This window comes from Bombina bombina, chromosome 2 (genome assembly GCF_027579735.1).
Source record: "Bombina bombina isolate aBomBom1 chromosome 2, aBomBom1.pri, whole genome shotgun sequence".
NCBI lineage: Eukaryota > Metazoa > Chordata > Amphibia > Anura > Bombinatoridae > Bombina > Bombina bombina.
The window spans coordinates 229879556-229894763 of NC_069500.1; the positions used below are offsets into that span (position 1 = coordinate 229879556).

General features: G+C 38.0%; 1 protein-coding gene across 1 annotated transcript in view; it reads left to right on the forward strand.

The window, feature by feature from the left end:
- Positions 1-15208, forward strand: part of ADGRV1 (adhesion G protein-coupled receptor V1) — a 1190013-nt gene that overhangs the window by 286521 nt on the left and 888284 nt on the right. The window contains 3 exon segments of the mRNA XM_053699719.1: positions 8589-8804; positions 8896-9140; positions 14121-14302. Of these exon segments, the coding sequence (XP_053555694.1) occupies positions 8589-8804; positions 8896-9140; positions 14121-14302 (643 nt within the window).

Sequence of the window (15208 nt, forward strand, 5' to 3'; positions counted from 1 at the left end):
CCTGTAAAATAAAACCTAACCTAAGTTACTCTAACACCTAACACTACACTATAATAAAATAAATTACCTAAATTAAATACAATTACCTAAATTAAATTAAATTAAATTAAATTAGCTAAAGTACAAAAACAAACAAACACTAAATTACAGAAAATAATAAACAAATTACAAGATATTTAAACTAATTACACCTAATCTAATAGCCCTATTAAAATAAAAAAGCCCCCCCCCAAAATAAAAAAAAAAACCTCTAGCCTAAACTAAACTACCAATAGCCCTTAAAAGGGCCTTTTTCGTGGGCATTGCCCCAAAGTGATCAGCTCTTTTACCTGTAAAAAATAATACAAACAACACCCCCAACAGTAAAACCCACCACCCACACAACCAACCCCCCAAATAAAATACTATATAAAAAAACCTAAGCTCCCCATTGCCCTGAAAAGGTCATTTGGATGGGCATTGCCCTTAAAAGGTCAGTTAGCTCTTTTGCCGCCCAAACCCTAACCTAAAAATAAAACCCAACCAATACACCCTTAAAAAACCTAACACTAACCCCCTGAAGATCGACTTACCGGGAGAAGTCTTCATCCAAGCCAGGCCACAGTCCTCAACGAAGCCGGGAGAAGTCTTCATCCAAGCCGGGCGAAGTGGTCCTCCAGACGGGCAGAAGTCTTCATCCAGACAGCATCTTCTATCTTCATCCATCCGGCGCGGAGCTTGTCCATCTTCAAGACAGCCGACGCGGAGCATCTTCATCCGGAGTCTTCTAACTGAATGAAGGTACATTTAAGTGAAGTCATCCAAAATGGCGTCCCTTAGATTCTGATTGGCTGATAGAATTCTATCAGCCAATCGGAATTAAGGTAGAAAAAATCCTATTGGCTGATGCAATCAGCCAATAGGATTGAGCTTGCATTCTATTCTATTGGCATCAGCCAATAGGATTTTTTCTACCTTAATTCCGATTGGCTGATAATCTAAGGGTACCTTCATTCAGTAAGAAGACTCCGGATGAAGAGGATGCTCCGCGTCGGATGTCTTGCAGATGGACCAGCTCCACGCCGGATGGATGAAGATAGAAGATGCCGTCTGGATGAAGACTTCTGCCTGTCTGGAGGACCACTTCGCCCGGCTTGGATGAAGACTTCTCCCGGCTTCGTTGAGGACTTCGGCCCAGCTTGGATGAAGACGTCTCCCGGTAAGTCGATCTTCAGGGGGTTAGTGTTAGGTTTTTTAAGGGTGTATTGGGTGGGTTTTATTTTTAGATTAGAGTTTGGGCGGCAAAAGACCTAACTGCCCTTTTAAGGGCAATGCCCATCCAAATGCCCTTTTCAGGGCAATGGGGAGCTTAGGTTTTTTTATATAGTATTTTATTTGGGGGGTTGGTTGTGTGGGTGGTGGGTTTTACTGTTGGGGGGTTGTTTGTATTATTTTTTACAGGTAAAAGAGCTGATCACTTTGGGTCAATGCCCACGAAAAAGGCCCTAAATATCTTGTAATTTGTTTATTATTTTCTGTAATTTAGTGGGGGGGGGGTTGTACTTTAGCTAATTTAATTTATTTAATTGTATTTAATTTAGGTAATTTATTTAATTTAAGTAATTTATTTAATTGTAATGTAGTGTTAGGTGTTAGTTTATCTTAGGTTAGGTTTTATTTTACAGGTAAATTTGCCTTTATTTTATGTAGTTAGTAAATAGTTAATAACTATTTAATAACTATTCTACCTAGTTAAAATAAATACAAACTTGCCTGTAAAATAAAAATAAACCCTAACGCCTAGATTTAGAGTTCTGCGGCCAAAGGGGTGCGTTAGCTACGCTGGCTTTTTTCTGGCCGCGCCTTTTAAATACCGCTGGTATTTAGAGTTCACAGAATGGCTGCGTTAGGCTCCAAAAAAGGAGCGTAGAGCATATTTACCGCAACTTCAACTCTCGATACCAGCGGTGCTTACGGACGCAGCCAGCTTCAAAAACGTGCTTGTGCACGATTCCCCCATAGAAAACAATGGGGCTGTTTGAGGTGAAAAAAAACCTAACACCTGCAAAAAAGCAGCGTTCAGCTCCTAACGCAGCCCCATTGTTTGCTATGGGGAAACACTTCTAACATGTACCCCGAGTCTAAACACCCCTAACCTTACACTTATTAACCCCTATTCTGCCGCCCCCGCTATCGTTGACACCTGCATATTTTTTTTAACCCCTAATCTGCCGCAACGTAAACCGCCGCTACTTACATTATCCCTATGTACCCCTAATCTGCTGCCCCTAACACCGCCGACCCCTATATTATATTTATTAACCCCTAATCTGCCCCCCACAACGTCGCCTCCACCTGCCTACACTTATTAACCCCTAATCTGCCGAGCGGACCGCACCGCTATTATAATAAAGTTATTAACCCCTAATCCGCCTCACTTCTGCCTCAATAACCCTATAATAAATAGTATTAACCCCTAATCTGCCCTCCCTAACATCGCCGACACCAAACTTCAAACATTAACCCCTAATCTGCTGAGTGGAGCTCACCGCTATTCTAATAAATGTATTAACCCCTAAAGCTAAGTCTAACACTAACACCCCCCTAAATTAAATATAATTTAAATCTAACTAAATAAATTAACTCTTATTAAATAAATTATTCCTATTTAAAGCTAAATACTTACCTGTAAAATAAATCCTAATATAGCTACAATATAAATTATAATTATATTATAGCTATTTTAGGATTTATATTTATTTTACAGGTAACTTTGTATTTATTTTAACCAGGTACAATAGCTATTAAATAGTTAAGAACTATTTAATAGCTAAAATAGTTAAAATAATTACAAAATTACCTGTAAAATAAATCCTAACCTAAGTTACAATTAAACCTAACACTACACTATCAATAAATTAATTAAATAAAATACCTACAATTACCTACAATTAAACCTAACACTACACTATCAATACATTAATTAAATACAATATCTACAAATAAATACAAAGAAATAAACTAACTAAAGTACAAAAAATAAAAAAATATTTACAAACATCAGAAAAATATTACAACAATTTTAAACTAATTACACCTACTCTAAGCCCCCTAATAAAATAACAAAGACCCCCAAAATAAAAATATGCCCTACCCTATTCTAAATTACAAAAGTTCAAAGCTCTTTTACCTTACCAGCCCTGAACAGGGCCCTTTGCGGGGCATGCCCCAAAGAATTCAGCTCTTTTGCCTGTAAAAAAAACACATACGATACCCCCCCCCAACATTACAACCCACCACCCACATACCCCTAATCTAACCCAAACCCCCCTTAAATAAACCTAACACTAAGCCCCTGAAGATCTTCCTAACTTATCTTCACCATACCAGGTTCACCGATCGATCCAGAAGAGCTCCTCCGATGTCTTGATCCAAGCCCAAGCGGGGGGCTGAAGATGTCCATGATCCGACTGAAGTCTTCATCCAAGCGTGAGCTGTAGAGGTCCATGATCGGGCTGAAGTCTTCATCCAAGCGGGAGCTGAAGAGGTCCATGATCGGGCTGAAGTCTTCTATCAACGGCATCTTCAATCTTCTTTCTTCCGGATCCATGTTCATCCCGCCGACGTGGAACATCCATCTTCACCGACGACTTCCCGACGAATGACGGTTCCTTTAAGGGATGTCATCCAAGATGGCGTCCCTCGAATTCCGATTGGCTGATAGGATTCTATCAGCCAATTGGAATTAAGGTAGGAAAATTCTGATCGTCGGTGAAGATGGATGTTCCGCGTCGGCGGGATGAACATGGATCCGGAAGAAAGAAGATTGAAGATGCCGTTGATAGAAGACTTCAGCCCGATCATGGACCTCTTCAGCTCCCACTTGGATGAAGACTTCAGCCCGATCATGGACATCTTCAGCTCCCGCTTGGATGAAGACTTCAGTCAGAACGTGGACATCTTCAGCCCCCCGCTTGGGCTTGGATCAAGACATCGGAGGAGCTCTTCTGGATCGATCGGTGAACCTGGTATGGTGAAGATAAGGTAGGAAGATCTTCAGGAGCTTAGTGTTAGGTTTATTTAAGGGGGGTTTGGGTTAGATTAGGGGTATGTGGGTGGTGGGTTGTAATGTTGGGGGGGAGGGTATTGTATGTGTTTTTTTTACAGGCAAAAGAGCTGAATTCTTTGGGGCATGCCCCGCAAAGGGCCCTGTTCAGGGCTGGTAAGGTAAAAGAGCTTTGAACTTTTGTAATTTAGAATAGGGTAGGGCATTTTTTTATTTTGGGGGTTTTTGTTATTTTATTAGGGGGCTTAGAGTAGGTGTAATTAGTTTAAAATTGTTGTAATATTTTTCTGATGTTTGTAAATATTTTTTTTTTGTAACTTAGTTCTTTTTTATTTTTTGTACTTTAGTTAGTTTATTTCATTTATTTCATTGTATTTATTTGTAGATATTGTATTTAATTAATTTATTGATAGTGTAGTGTTAGGTTTAATTGTAGGTAATTGTAGGTATTTTATTTAATTAATTTATTGATAGTGTAGTGTTAGGTTTAATTGTAACTTAGGTTAGGATTTATTTTACAGGTAATTTTGTAATTATTTGATCTATTTTAGCTATTAAATAGTTCTTAACTATTTAATAGCTATTGTACCTGGATAAATACAAAGTTACCTGTAAAATAAATATAAATCCTAAAATAGCTATAATATAATTATAATTTATATTGTAGCTATATTAGGATTTATTTTACAGGTAAGTATTTAGCTTTAAATAGGAATAATTTATTTAATAAGAGTTAATTTATTTCGTTAGATTTAAATTATATTTAATTTAGGGGGTGTAAGTGTTAGGGTTAGACTTAGCTTTAGGGGTTAATACATTTATTAGAATAGCGGTGAGCTCCAGTCGGCAGATTAGGGGTTTATACTATTTATTATAGGGTTATTGAGGCGGATTAGGGGTTAATAACTTTATTATAGTAGCGGTGAGATCCGCTCGGCAGATTAGGGGTTAATAAGTGTAGGCAGGTGGAGGCGACGTTGAGGGGGGCAGATTAGGGGCTAATAAATATAATTTAGGGGTTGGCGGTGTTAGGGGCAGCAGATTAGGGGTACGTAAGGATAACGTAGGTGGCGGTCGACAGATTAGGGGTTAAAAAAATGTAATCGAGTGGCGGCGATGTGGGGGGACCTCGGTTTAGGGGTACATAGGTAGTTTATGGGTGTTAGTGTACTTTAGAGCACAGTAGTTAAGAGCTTTATAAACTGGCGTTAGCCCAGAAGGCTCTTAACTACTGACTTTTTTCTGCGGCTGGAGTTTTTTCGTTAGATTTCTAACGCTCACTTCAACCACGACTCTAAATACCGGCGTTAGAAAGATCCCATTGAAAAGATAGGATACGCAATTGACGTAAGGGGATCTGCGGTATGGAAAAGTTGCGGCTGAAAAGTGAGCGTTAGACCCTTTAATGACTGACTCCAAATACCAGAGGGCGGTAAAAACCAGCGTTAGGAGCCTCTAACGCTGGTTTTGACGGCTACCGCCCAACTCTAAATCTAGGCCTAAGATATCTACAATGTAACTATTAGTTATATTGTAGCTAGCTTAGGGTTTATTTTATAGGTAAGTATTTAGTTTTAAATAGGAATAATGTAGTTAATGATAGGAATTTTATTTAGATTTATTCAAATTATATTTAAGTTAGTGGGTGTTAGGTTTAGGGTTAGACTTAGGTTTAGTGGCTAATAACTTTAATATAGTGGCGGCGACGTTGGGGGCGGCAGATTAGGGGTTAAAAAGTGTTGGTAGGTTGTGGTGACATTGGGGGAGGTAGATTAGGGTTTAATAAATATAATGTTGGTGTTGGCGATGTTGGGGGCAGCAGATTAGGAGTTCATAACTATAATGTAGGTGGCGGTGGTGTCCGGAGCGGCAGATTAGAGGTTAATAATATAATGTAGGTGTGGGCGATGTCGGGGAAGACTTGGATGAAGACTTCAGTCAGAACGTGGACATCTTCAGCCCCCCGCTTGGGCTTGGATCAAGACATCGGAGGAGCTCTTCTGGATCGATCGGTGAACCTGGTATGGTGAAGATAAGGTAGGAAGATCTTCAGGAGCTTAGTGTTAGGTTTATTTAAGGGGGGTTTGGGTTAGATTAGGGGTATGTGGGTGGTGGGTTGTAATGTTGGGGGGGAGGGTATTGTATGTGTTTTTTTTACAGGCAAAAGAGCTGAATTCTTTGGGGCATGCCCCGCAAAGGGCCCTGTTCAGGGCTGGTAAGGTAAAAGAGCTTTGAACTTTTGTAATTTAGAATAGGGTAGGGCATTTTTTTATTTTGGGGGTTTTTGTTATTTTATTAGGGGGCTTAGAGTAGGTGTAATTAGTTTAAAATTGTTGTAATATTTTTCTGATGTTTGTAAATATTTTTTTTTTGTAACTTAGTTCTTTTTTATTTTTTGTACTTTAGTTAGTTTATTTCATTGTATTTATTTGTAGATATTGTATTTAATTAATTTATTGATAGTGTAGTGTTAGGTTTAATTGTAGGTAATTGTAGGTATTTTATTTAATTAATTTATTGATAGTGTAGTGTTAGGTTTAATTGTAACTTAGGTTAGGATTTATTTTACAGGTAATTTTGTAATTATTTGATCTATTTTAGCTATTAAATAGTTCTTAACTATTTAATAGCTATTGTACCTGGTTAAAATAAATACAAAGTTACCTGTAAAATAAATATAAATCCTAAAATAGCTATAATATAATTATAATTTATATTGTAGCTATATTAGGATTTATTTTACAGGTAAGTATTTAGCTTTAAATAGGAATAATTTATTTAATAAGAGTTAATTTATTTCGTTAGATTTAAATTATATTTAATTTAGGGGGTGTTAGTGTTAGGGTTAGACTTAGCTTTAGGGGTTAATACATTTATTAGAATAGCGGTGAGCTCCAGTCGGCAGATTAGGGGTTAATACTATTTATTATAGGGTTATTGAGGCGGATTAGGGGTTAATAACTTTATTATAGTAGCGGTGAGATCCGCTCGGCAGATTAGGGGTTAATAAGTGTAGGCAGGTGGAGGCGACGTTGAGGGGGGCAGATTAGGGGCTAATAAATATAATTTAGGGGTCGGCGGTGTTAGGGGCAGCAGATTAGGGGTACGTAAGGATAACGTAGGTGGCGGTCGACAGATTAGGGGTTAAAAAAATGTAATCGAGTGGCGGCGATGTGGGGGGACCTCGGTTTAGGGGTACATAGGTAGTTTATGGGTGTTAGTGTACTTTAGAGCACAGTAGTTAAGAGCTTTATAAACTGGCGTTAGCCCAGAAAGCTCTTAACTACTGACTTTTTTCTGCGGCTGGAGTTTTGTCGTTAGATTTCTAACGCTCACTTCAACCACGACTCTAAATACCGGCGTTAGAAAGATCCCATTGAAAAGATAGGATACGCAATTGACGTAAGGGGATCTGCGGTATGGAAAAGTTGCGGCTGAAAAGTGAGCGTTAGACCCTTTAATGACTGACTCCAAATACCAGAGGGCGGTAAAAACCAGCGTTAGGAGCCTCTAACGCTGGTTTTGACGGCTACCGCCCAACTCTAAATCTAGGCCTAAGATATCTACAATGTAACTATTAGTTATATTGTAGCTAGCTTAGGGTTTATTTTATAGGTAAGTATTTAGTTTTAAATAGGAATAATGTAGTTAATGATAGGAATTTTATTTAGATTTATTCAAATTATATTTAAGTTAGTGGGTGTTAGGTTTAGGGTTAGACTTAGGTTTAGTGGCTAATAACTTTAATATAGTGGCGGCGACGTTGGGGGCGGCAGATTAGGGGTTAAAAAGTGTTGGTAGGTTGTGGTGACATTGGGGGAGGTAGATTAGGGTTTAATAAATATAATGTTGGTGTTGGCGATGTTGGGGGCAGCAGATTAGGAGTTCATAACTATAATGTAGGTGGCGGTGGTGTCCGGAGCGGCAGATTAGAGGTTAATAATATAATGTAGGTGTGGGCGATGTCGGGGACGGCAGATTAGGGGTTAATAAGTGTAAGATTAGGGGTGTTTAGACTCGGGGTTCATGTTAGGGTGTTAGGTGTAAACATAACTTTTATTTCCCCATAGGAATCAATGGGGCTGCGTTACTGAGTTTTATGCTGCTTTTTTGCAGATGTTTCTCAGCCGGCTCTCCCCGTTGTTTCCTATGGGGAAATCGTACATGAGCGCCTATGACCAGCTCACCTCTGACTTACGCAGCGCTGGTATTGGAGTGCGGTAATGAGCAAAATTTTGCTCAACGCTCACTTCTTGTCTTTCAACGACGGGTTTCTGAAAACCCGTAATACCAGCGCTCCAGGGAAGTGAGCTGTGAGGGAAAACTGCTCGTTAGCACCGCACAGCTCAAAACGAAAAACTCGTAATCTAGCCGATTATTTTGAAAACAAAATAAATTTGAATTTATTAGAATATTCTGTTAGAAAGTTAATGACTGCATTCTCTTTCACGTATTGCTAACTAGTACAACAGCAGATATTCATACTCATTAACAAATCTTATGCTGTCAGTGTAAAATTATCTTTAAAAACTTATTTTTTTAGGTGAAGATTACAGCATAGCTTCATCAGATGTTGTGTTACTAGAAGGGGAAACAAGCAAAGCTGTGCCAATTTATATAATTAATGACATTAATCCTGAAGTGGAAGAATCCTTCCATGTATTGCTCATTAATTATACTACAGGAGGAGCTCAAATAGGGGAGATAACTGAGGCCATTATTATCATTGAAGCATCTGATGACCCATATGGATTATTTGGTTAGTGAAATATTTGACTTTTGAATATATGTTGCTCCATAATAGTAGATATGAATGTTTCTCAGTTAAATATAATGCATTGGTATATTAGTTTTTCAGGTAACGTCACTCACAGTTGATGAGCCTGACTTCAATTCAGTAAAGATAAATCTGCCAATAATTCGGAATTCTGGGACCCTTGGTAAAGTTGTTGTCCAATGGGTTGCCACAGTAAATGGACAGCTTGCAATTCATGACCTGAAAAGTCATCTGGGTAATGTGACATTTACCCCAGGAGAAACCAGTCACACTTTGCTTATAGAAATTTTGGCTGATGATATTCCTGAGATTGATGAGGTAAGTCAAATTGAACTTTAAATCTGAAAAAAATATGAGTGTTTTATATTTTGGTAAATATTTGCTGGAATAATCAAGTATTATTGAATATCAATTCCATTCACAATTCAGTATTTTCCAGAATGTGATTGACTAATTTATCAATTATTTAATTAAGAACATTTCTTTCATAAAGGTGGTTATAGTCCACGATCTATTACTGCTGGGAATTATACTCCTGACCACTAGGAGGAGGCAAAGATGCCAAAACTCCAAAAGCCCTTAAAACCCATCCCACTCTACTGGAATGTAATCTTTGCCTACGCAGGAGGAAGGCGAAGAAGGGAGGTGCTCCAGGTGTTTGTGAGAAGGGTTCTCAGACCGATTTGAGGCTCAGTTTCCCCTCAGAGAGCTTATGTTTGGACAGAGGGATGTCTTTGGAGTATGGGTAGTGGCACAAGAACACCCTATTGGAGTAAGACACAGGCCTGTCACATGTGTTGCAGGGACCAGTCTCTAGCCTCCTCCTGTTAGTTCAATGTAATACTCCATATATTTAGATCCTTTGCTGTCACGTGTACAGCAATGGATTGGCTATCAACTGGAAGTAGTTCTTTTTGCTAATGGTAATTTCAGTAGTATGGGTGCCTATCAGATAAGTTTGGGGGTTGTTGGGCACCTGCATAGCTTGTAGGCTATTAGTAGGTACTCTCTTATTGGCATATCATAGTCTGGGGACCATTATGTCAGGCATTTAGGCTTGGGTATATAAGTACCTTATTTCACCCAAGGTAGGCCTTTAGGAGCATTAAGTATTTATTTTTCTTTCATAAAGGTGATGAGAGTGCACAATCTATTACTCCTACAAATTATACTCCTGACCAGTAGGAGTAGGCAAAGATACCAAGAGCCTTACTGGAAACTAGTTTTGTCTTTGCAGAAGGAAGGTGAAGGTGCTCCGGGTGTTTGTGAGAAGGGTGCTAAGGCACTGTGGCTGAGTTCTGTAGCAACCCAAGGGTTGCAGGTTCGATCCCCGGTGAGGTCCATTCAGCCTTTCATCCTTCTGAGGTTGATAAAATGAGCAGCGCCTTGAGACTCTTACGAGTGATTAGCCGTGCTTTACAAGTACCCAGTACATACATACATACAAACTGATTTGAGGTCCAGTTTTATACTACTGATAGCTACTGTCTGGACAGAGGGATGACTTTGAAGAATGGGTAGTGACACAAAAACACCCTATGGGAGATAGTAACAAGCCTGCCACAGGTTTTGCAGGGACCAGTCCCTAGCCTCCAACTGTTGGTTCAACATTATATCCTATAAATTTAGATTATCTGCTGTCATGCATACATCACTTGATTGGCTATCTACTGGTAGCAGTTCCTTCTGTTTATAGTAAGTTCAATAGTATAGGTGCCTATCAGGTAAGGGTGGGGGTTGTTATTGGCACTTGCTTAGCCTGTTGGCTATTAGTAGGTATGCTCTTATCGGTATATTATAGCCTGGGGACTATTATGTCAGGTATTTTTGCTTGGGAATATAAGAACTTTATTTCACCCTATAGTAGTACTTGAGGTGCATTAAGTATTTGCCCCCTTTCTTGGTTAAAGCACTTTGGCTTATGCGCATGTCAGCTTTTATTTTGCACCTTTACTTAGTGCACGTCAACTTTTTAGAGCTGTGGGGAACCAATCCTAAGGTGGTTGGGGGTATTTATACTTTGGCTAAGCATACTACTATCCCTTTGAGGATAGTACCTCTTTTAGAGACCCTATGGATAGGAAATTAGAGTCTTTTGAGTGAAAGGACTTTTTTTAAGCAGGTTTTCTTTTTAGCCTATCAATTGGTATTGCATGCATTGCAGCAGACTCTATCCTTTGGTGTGAGGGTTTATCTGATTAACTCGCTGAGAAATCAAATCTAAAATCTCTAAACTTGATGGCTTGGAGATTAAACGCTTAATTTTAAGGCAGATAATCTTTTTATGATTCTGTAATTGAAACTTTGGTTCAGGCCCATAAACCTGTGACAAGGAAGATTTATCTCAAGGCTTGGAAGGCTTTTATTTCCTGGTGTCTAGAACATGGGTTAAGTTGGCAATCTTTTAGAATTCTTTAATTTATTTAGGACAGTTTGGATAAGGGGTTATCCACTAGTTCTTTAAAGGCTAGATCTCTTCTCTTTCTGTCTTGTTTTAGAAGATTGCTAAATGTCTGAATATTCAGAATTTTGTCAAGGCCTTAGTCAGGATTAAGCCTGTGATTAAACCAATTTCTCCTCCTTAAAATCTTAATTTGGTTTTAAGAGTTTTGCAGGTTCCTCCTTTTGAACCTGTGCATGATTTGATTATTCAGCCTTTTTCCTGGAAAGTATTGTTTCTTTTGGCTATTTAAGAGTTTCTGAATTGTCTGCTCTTTGTTGTGAACCTATTGATCTTGTTTTTATCAGGATAACGCAGTTTTGAGAACTAAGTTTTATTTTTTTGCCCAAAGTGGTGTCTTCTGGCAATATCAATTGTGAGATTGTTGTGCCTTCTTTTTGTCCTAAGAATTCCACGGAAGAGGCTTATCCATATTGTGGATGTAGTAAGAGCTTTGAAGATCATTTTGCTGGCTACTAAGGATTGTAGACAATCTTCTAGCTTGTTTGTTATTTTTTCTGGTTCCAGAAAGGGTCAGACAGCTATTGCTTTTTCGTTATCCTGTTGATTGAAGCTTTTGATTCATAAAGCTTACTTGGAGGTGGGTCAGTTTCCTCGTAAATGGATTACTGCTTATTCTACCAGATCAGTTTCTTCTTCATGGGCCTTTAACAATAAGAACAATGTGAGGGAAAATATATATGGTGTGACTACAGGTGTGATGAGTAAGAATACACTACACAGTGGTGTATAAGGAGTCACTGCAGAACTCCACAAGACAAAACCGATGTGAGAAACTTGATGTATCACGAAGCACAGTTCAAGCACTAGGGAGATATCCCTCTCTCCTCTCCTAGTGTGATATAGTGGAGGAATTAGACCACTGGTAAGTTGAGCTGGATTAACTATCAAAACAAACTCAGGCACAATATGCCAATATAAGTCCTTGCACATACCTTTGATCCTCCGTTAACACTGTTGTACCTTCTGGAGCGGCATCATATTAGCTCAACTCTCCGTAGAAATGTCAACTTCCTGGAACAGCTCCGGTATTTACTTCTGTGTGTCTCCGGTCCTCCAAGTACTTCCGTTTTGATATACTAACCTCTGCAGCCTAGCTTGTAATGCTCCGTGCTCACTCTGGCCATGAGAAATACTTAGAGCTTGAAAGAAATGCGAGGAGCATAGAGTCAAATGCAAGCAAGTGAATTTATTGGAAAACACTATTTACAGGTAAGCGTGAAGGGAACTCATTAACATAGTGGCCCCAACCAGATTAAGAAATTCACCGTCCACTGGCTCTTCATGGCTGAGATGCAAGGGTATGTTTCGTTGTCATCAACAAACATGTGTAGCCTGTGAGAGATTAAACACGGAGGACACTTTCAGCTCAACAGCAACAGGTGAAGATTTTCAGATAAGGTCCTGTCGAAATTGTAGACTAACACATGTGGTGTATTTGATCACATGTAGGGAGTATGCTGTACAGTACGTAGGGTTAACCACCAGAGAGGCGAGAACCCACATTAAAGAACACTTATCTGACATCAGAGCAGGCACACTGACCACACCTTTAATTAATCACTTTTCAGTCATACATCAAAAGGACATGAGGTTCTTCTCCTGGACCGTCATTGAAAAAGTACCTCCCCAAAAAGGAAGAAAAGGATAGGGTCCGCAAAATAGGGGAAAGGGAGGCCTTCTGGATTTCAAGTTGAGGACGAGAATTCCAGAAGGTCTCAACTCTGAATTCGATTTAATACATTTGTGATAATTCCCTGGGCCCCTAGTTCCTTATCTTAGGTGTAGGATAACTATATTTAATCATGTTAACAATCCACCATTGAGGAGCAATAATGACACTTGTTAGTAAATCTGGCACTGTTCATTCTTTCACTGGTCAATTTTGTTGGTCTGTGACTTCTCTTCCATTCGGTGGTGAGGCTGAGGTTTTTAAGCTTGAATATAGCAAACCATTTTTAGCTTGGCTAAGAGTAAGGCAAAAGCCGAAACGCGTCATCCTTGTATTGACAGCCTCATTATTCTCTTTATCTGTTGATCAAATTTGCAAGGCAGCTACTTGGTCTTCCTTACATACTTTTTCTAAATTCTACCATTTTGATGTTTTTTCTTCTTCAGAAGCAGCTTTTGGTAGAAAAGTCCTTCAAGTAGCTGTTTATATTATTGTATATATATTTTTTCTGCATAAAATAAAAAGATAACTAATCATCCAATCTATTTGGAATAGTATAAGTCTGGTCCCAGCTAGATTACTCATGGACTTAACAGCTTGGGTATTAGTTCCCAGGAGTAATGGATTGTGGACTCTCGCCACCTTTGTAAAAAAAATAATAATTTATACTTACCTGATAAAATAATTTATTTCATAGAGGTGAGCGTTCACGAGCGCCCGCCCTTTATTTTCTATTTTGATTTTTTTTTCTGCTCCTTTTTGTATTGCTCTTATTTCTTTACCTACCTCCTTTTTTTGGCTTGGCTATAGGTCAGACTAGTTTCCAGTATGGTGGGAGGGGTTTAAGGGCTATTGGAGTTTTGTGATCTTTGCCTCCTCCTAGTGGTCAGGAGTATATTTTCCAAGAGCAATGGATCATGGACTCTCACCACCATGAAAGAAATTAATTTATCAGGTAAGCATAAATTATATTTTTGAATGAGTCTTTTTTCCCCATCTCTTCTCTCTAAATATTTATATTGACTAATTTGCTTATGTACAAAAATGTGTTGTTAAAATGATATTGTGTAGTTCTTTTTAAGGATTTTAAAGAATTGTAGTTAGCTTTAATCTTTACCTGGAAAAGCATGTTTGCAATAAATTTTATAAATGTATTTTTTTCCAGGTCATAGAAGTGCGCCTTACGGAAGCCTCAAATGGGGGAACAATTGGATTTGATGGAGTTGCTAAAATCCTTATACCAGCTAATGATAATCCCTATGGAACAATAAGTTTTCATCTGTCTTTGTACAGAGTGCAAGAACCACTAGAAGCACGTTCCTATGCAAATATAACCATCAGGAGAAGGTTTGTTTAGTAAACCTGTTTCATGTTTTCTGCTTTATTTGATAGAATTACAAACAACATTTGGAGAGCTTAGCAAGTATATCAGTACACATTACCTTTTTGACTACATTCAGTAGCCGTATTTATGTTGCTATTTGTCCTCTATATTTTTCTGTAATATAATTATCTATTGTTTTTCCTTTATGAAAGAGGTTTGTCTTGTGGAATCCACATATCTGTAATTTTGTAATGTATGTTTATCATATTTATTTGTGGTTTAGTTTGCTAATCTGCCAAAACACTTTTGCATATTGCTTTTTATAATTTTGGTAAGGGTTATTTGGTAGTGTCAGGGGTTGTCTAGCATTTTAGAGCTAATTTGCACATTATTGTTATCAGTCAGTTGTTAATGAATCATCATTATTTATTTAGCTTTGATTGGCTGATTTTGCATTGTAAATAAACAAAAATGAAAGGATATTGTTATCCAAATGATATTACGTTGCAAACACTTAAAGGGACAATAAACTGCTGACTGCAACTACAGTAGTTATTACTCATCATGCTATTGGTTTTCCTCCAGTACTTGCATCTCACTTTAAAGTCTTCTCTTATTTTAACTTATTACAGAATCCAGATGGTAAAGCTCTGCATTTTATACTGGTCGCCACCATCATGTAGCACACAGATTACTGCATTCTGTGACAGAAGCAGTGCACTTTAGTATTCTTAAGGAGCGTTATTGAAAAATTACGTATAAAATATTAATACAAATTAATATAAAATATTAAAAAATGATTAACGATACTGTAATACAGAATATATACTGTAAAATATTCTAAATAATCCATAGAATATATCTATATATTTTATAGTACGTTTAATAATTTGCAATAATTTATATTCATTTATATTAATATTTTTCTT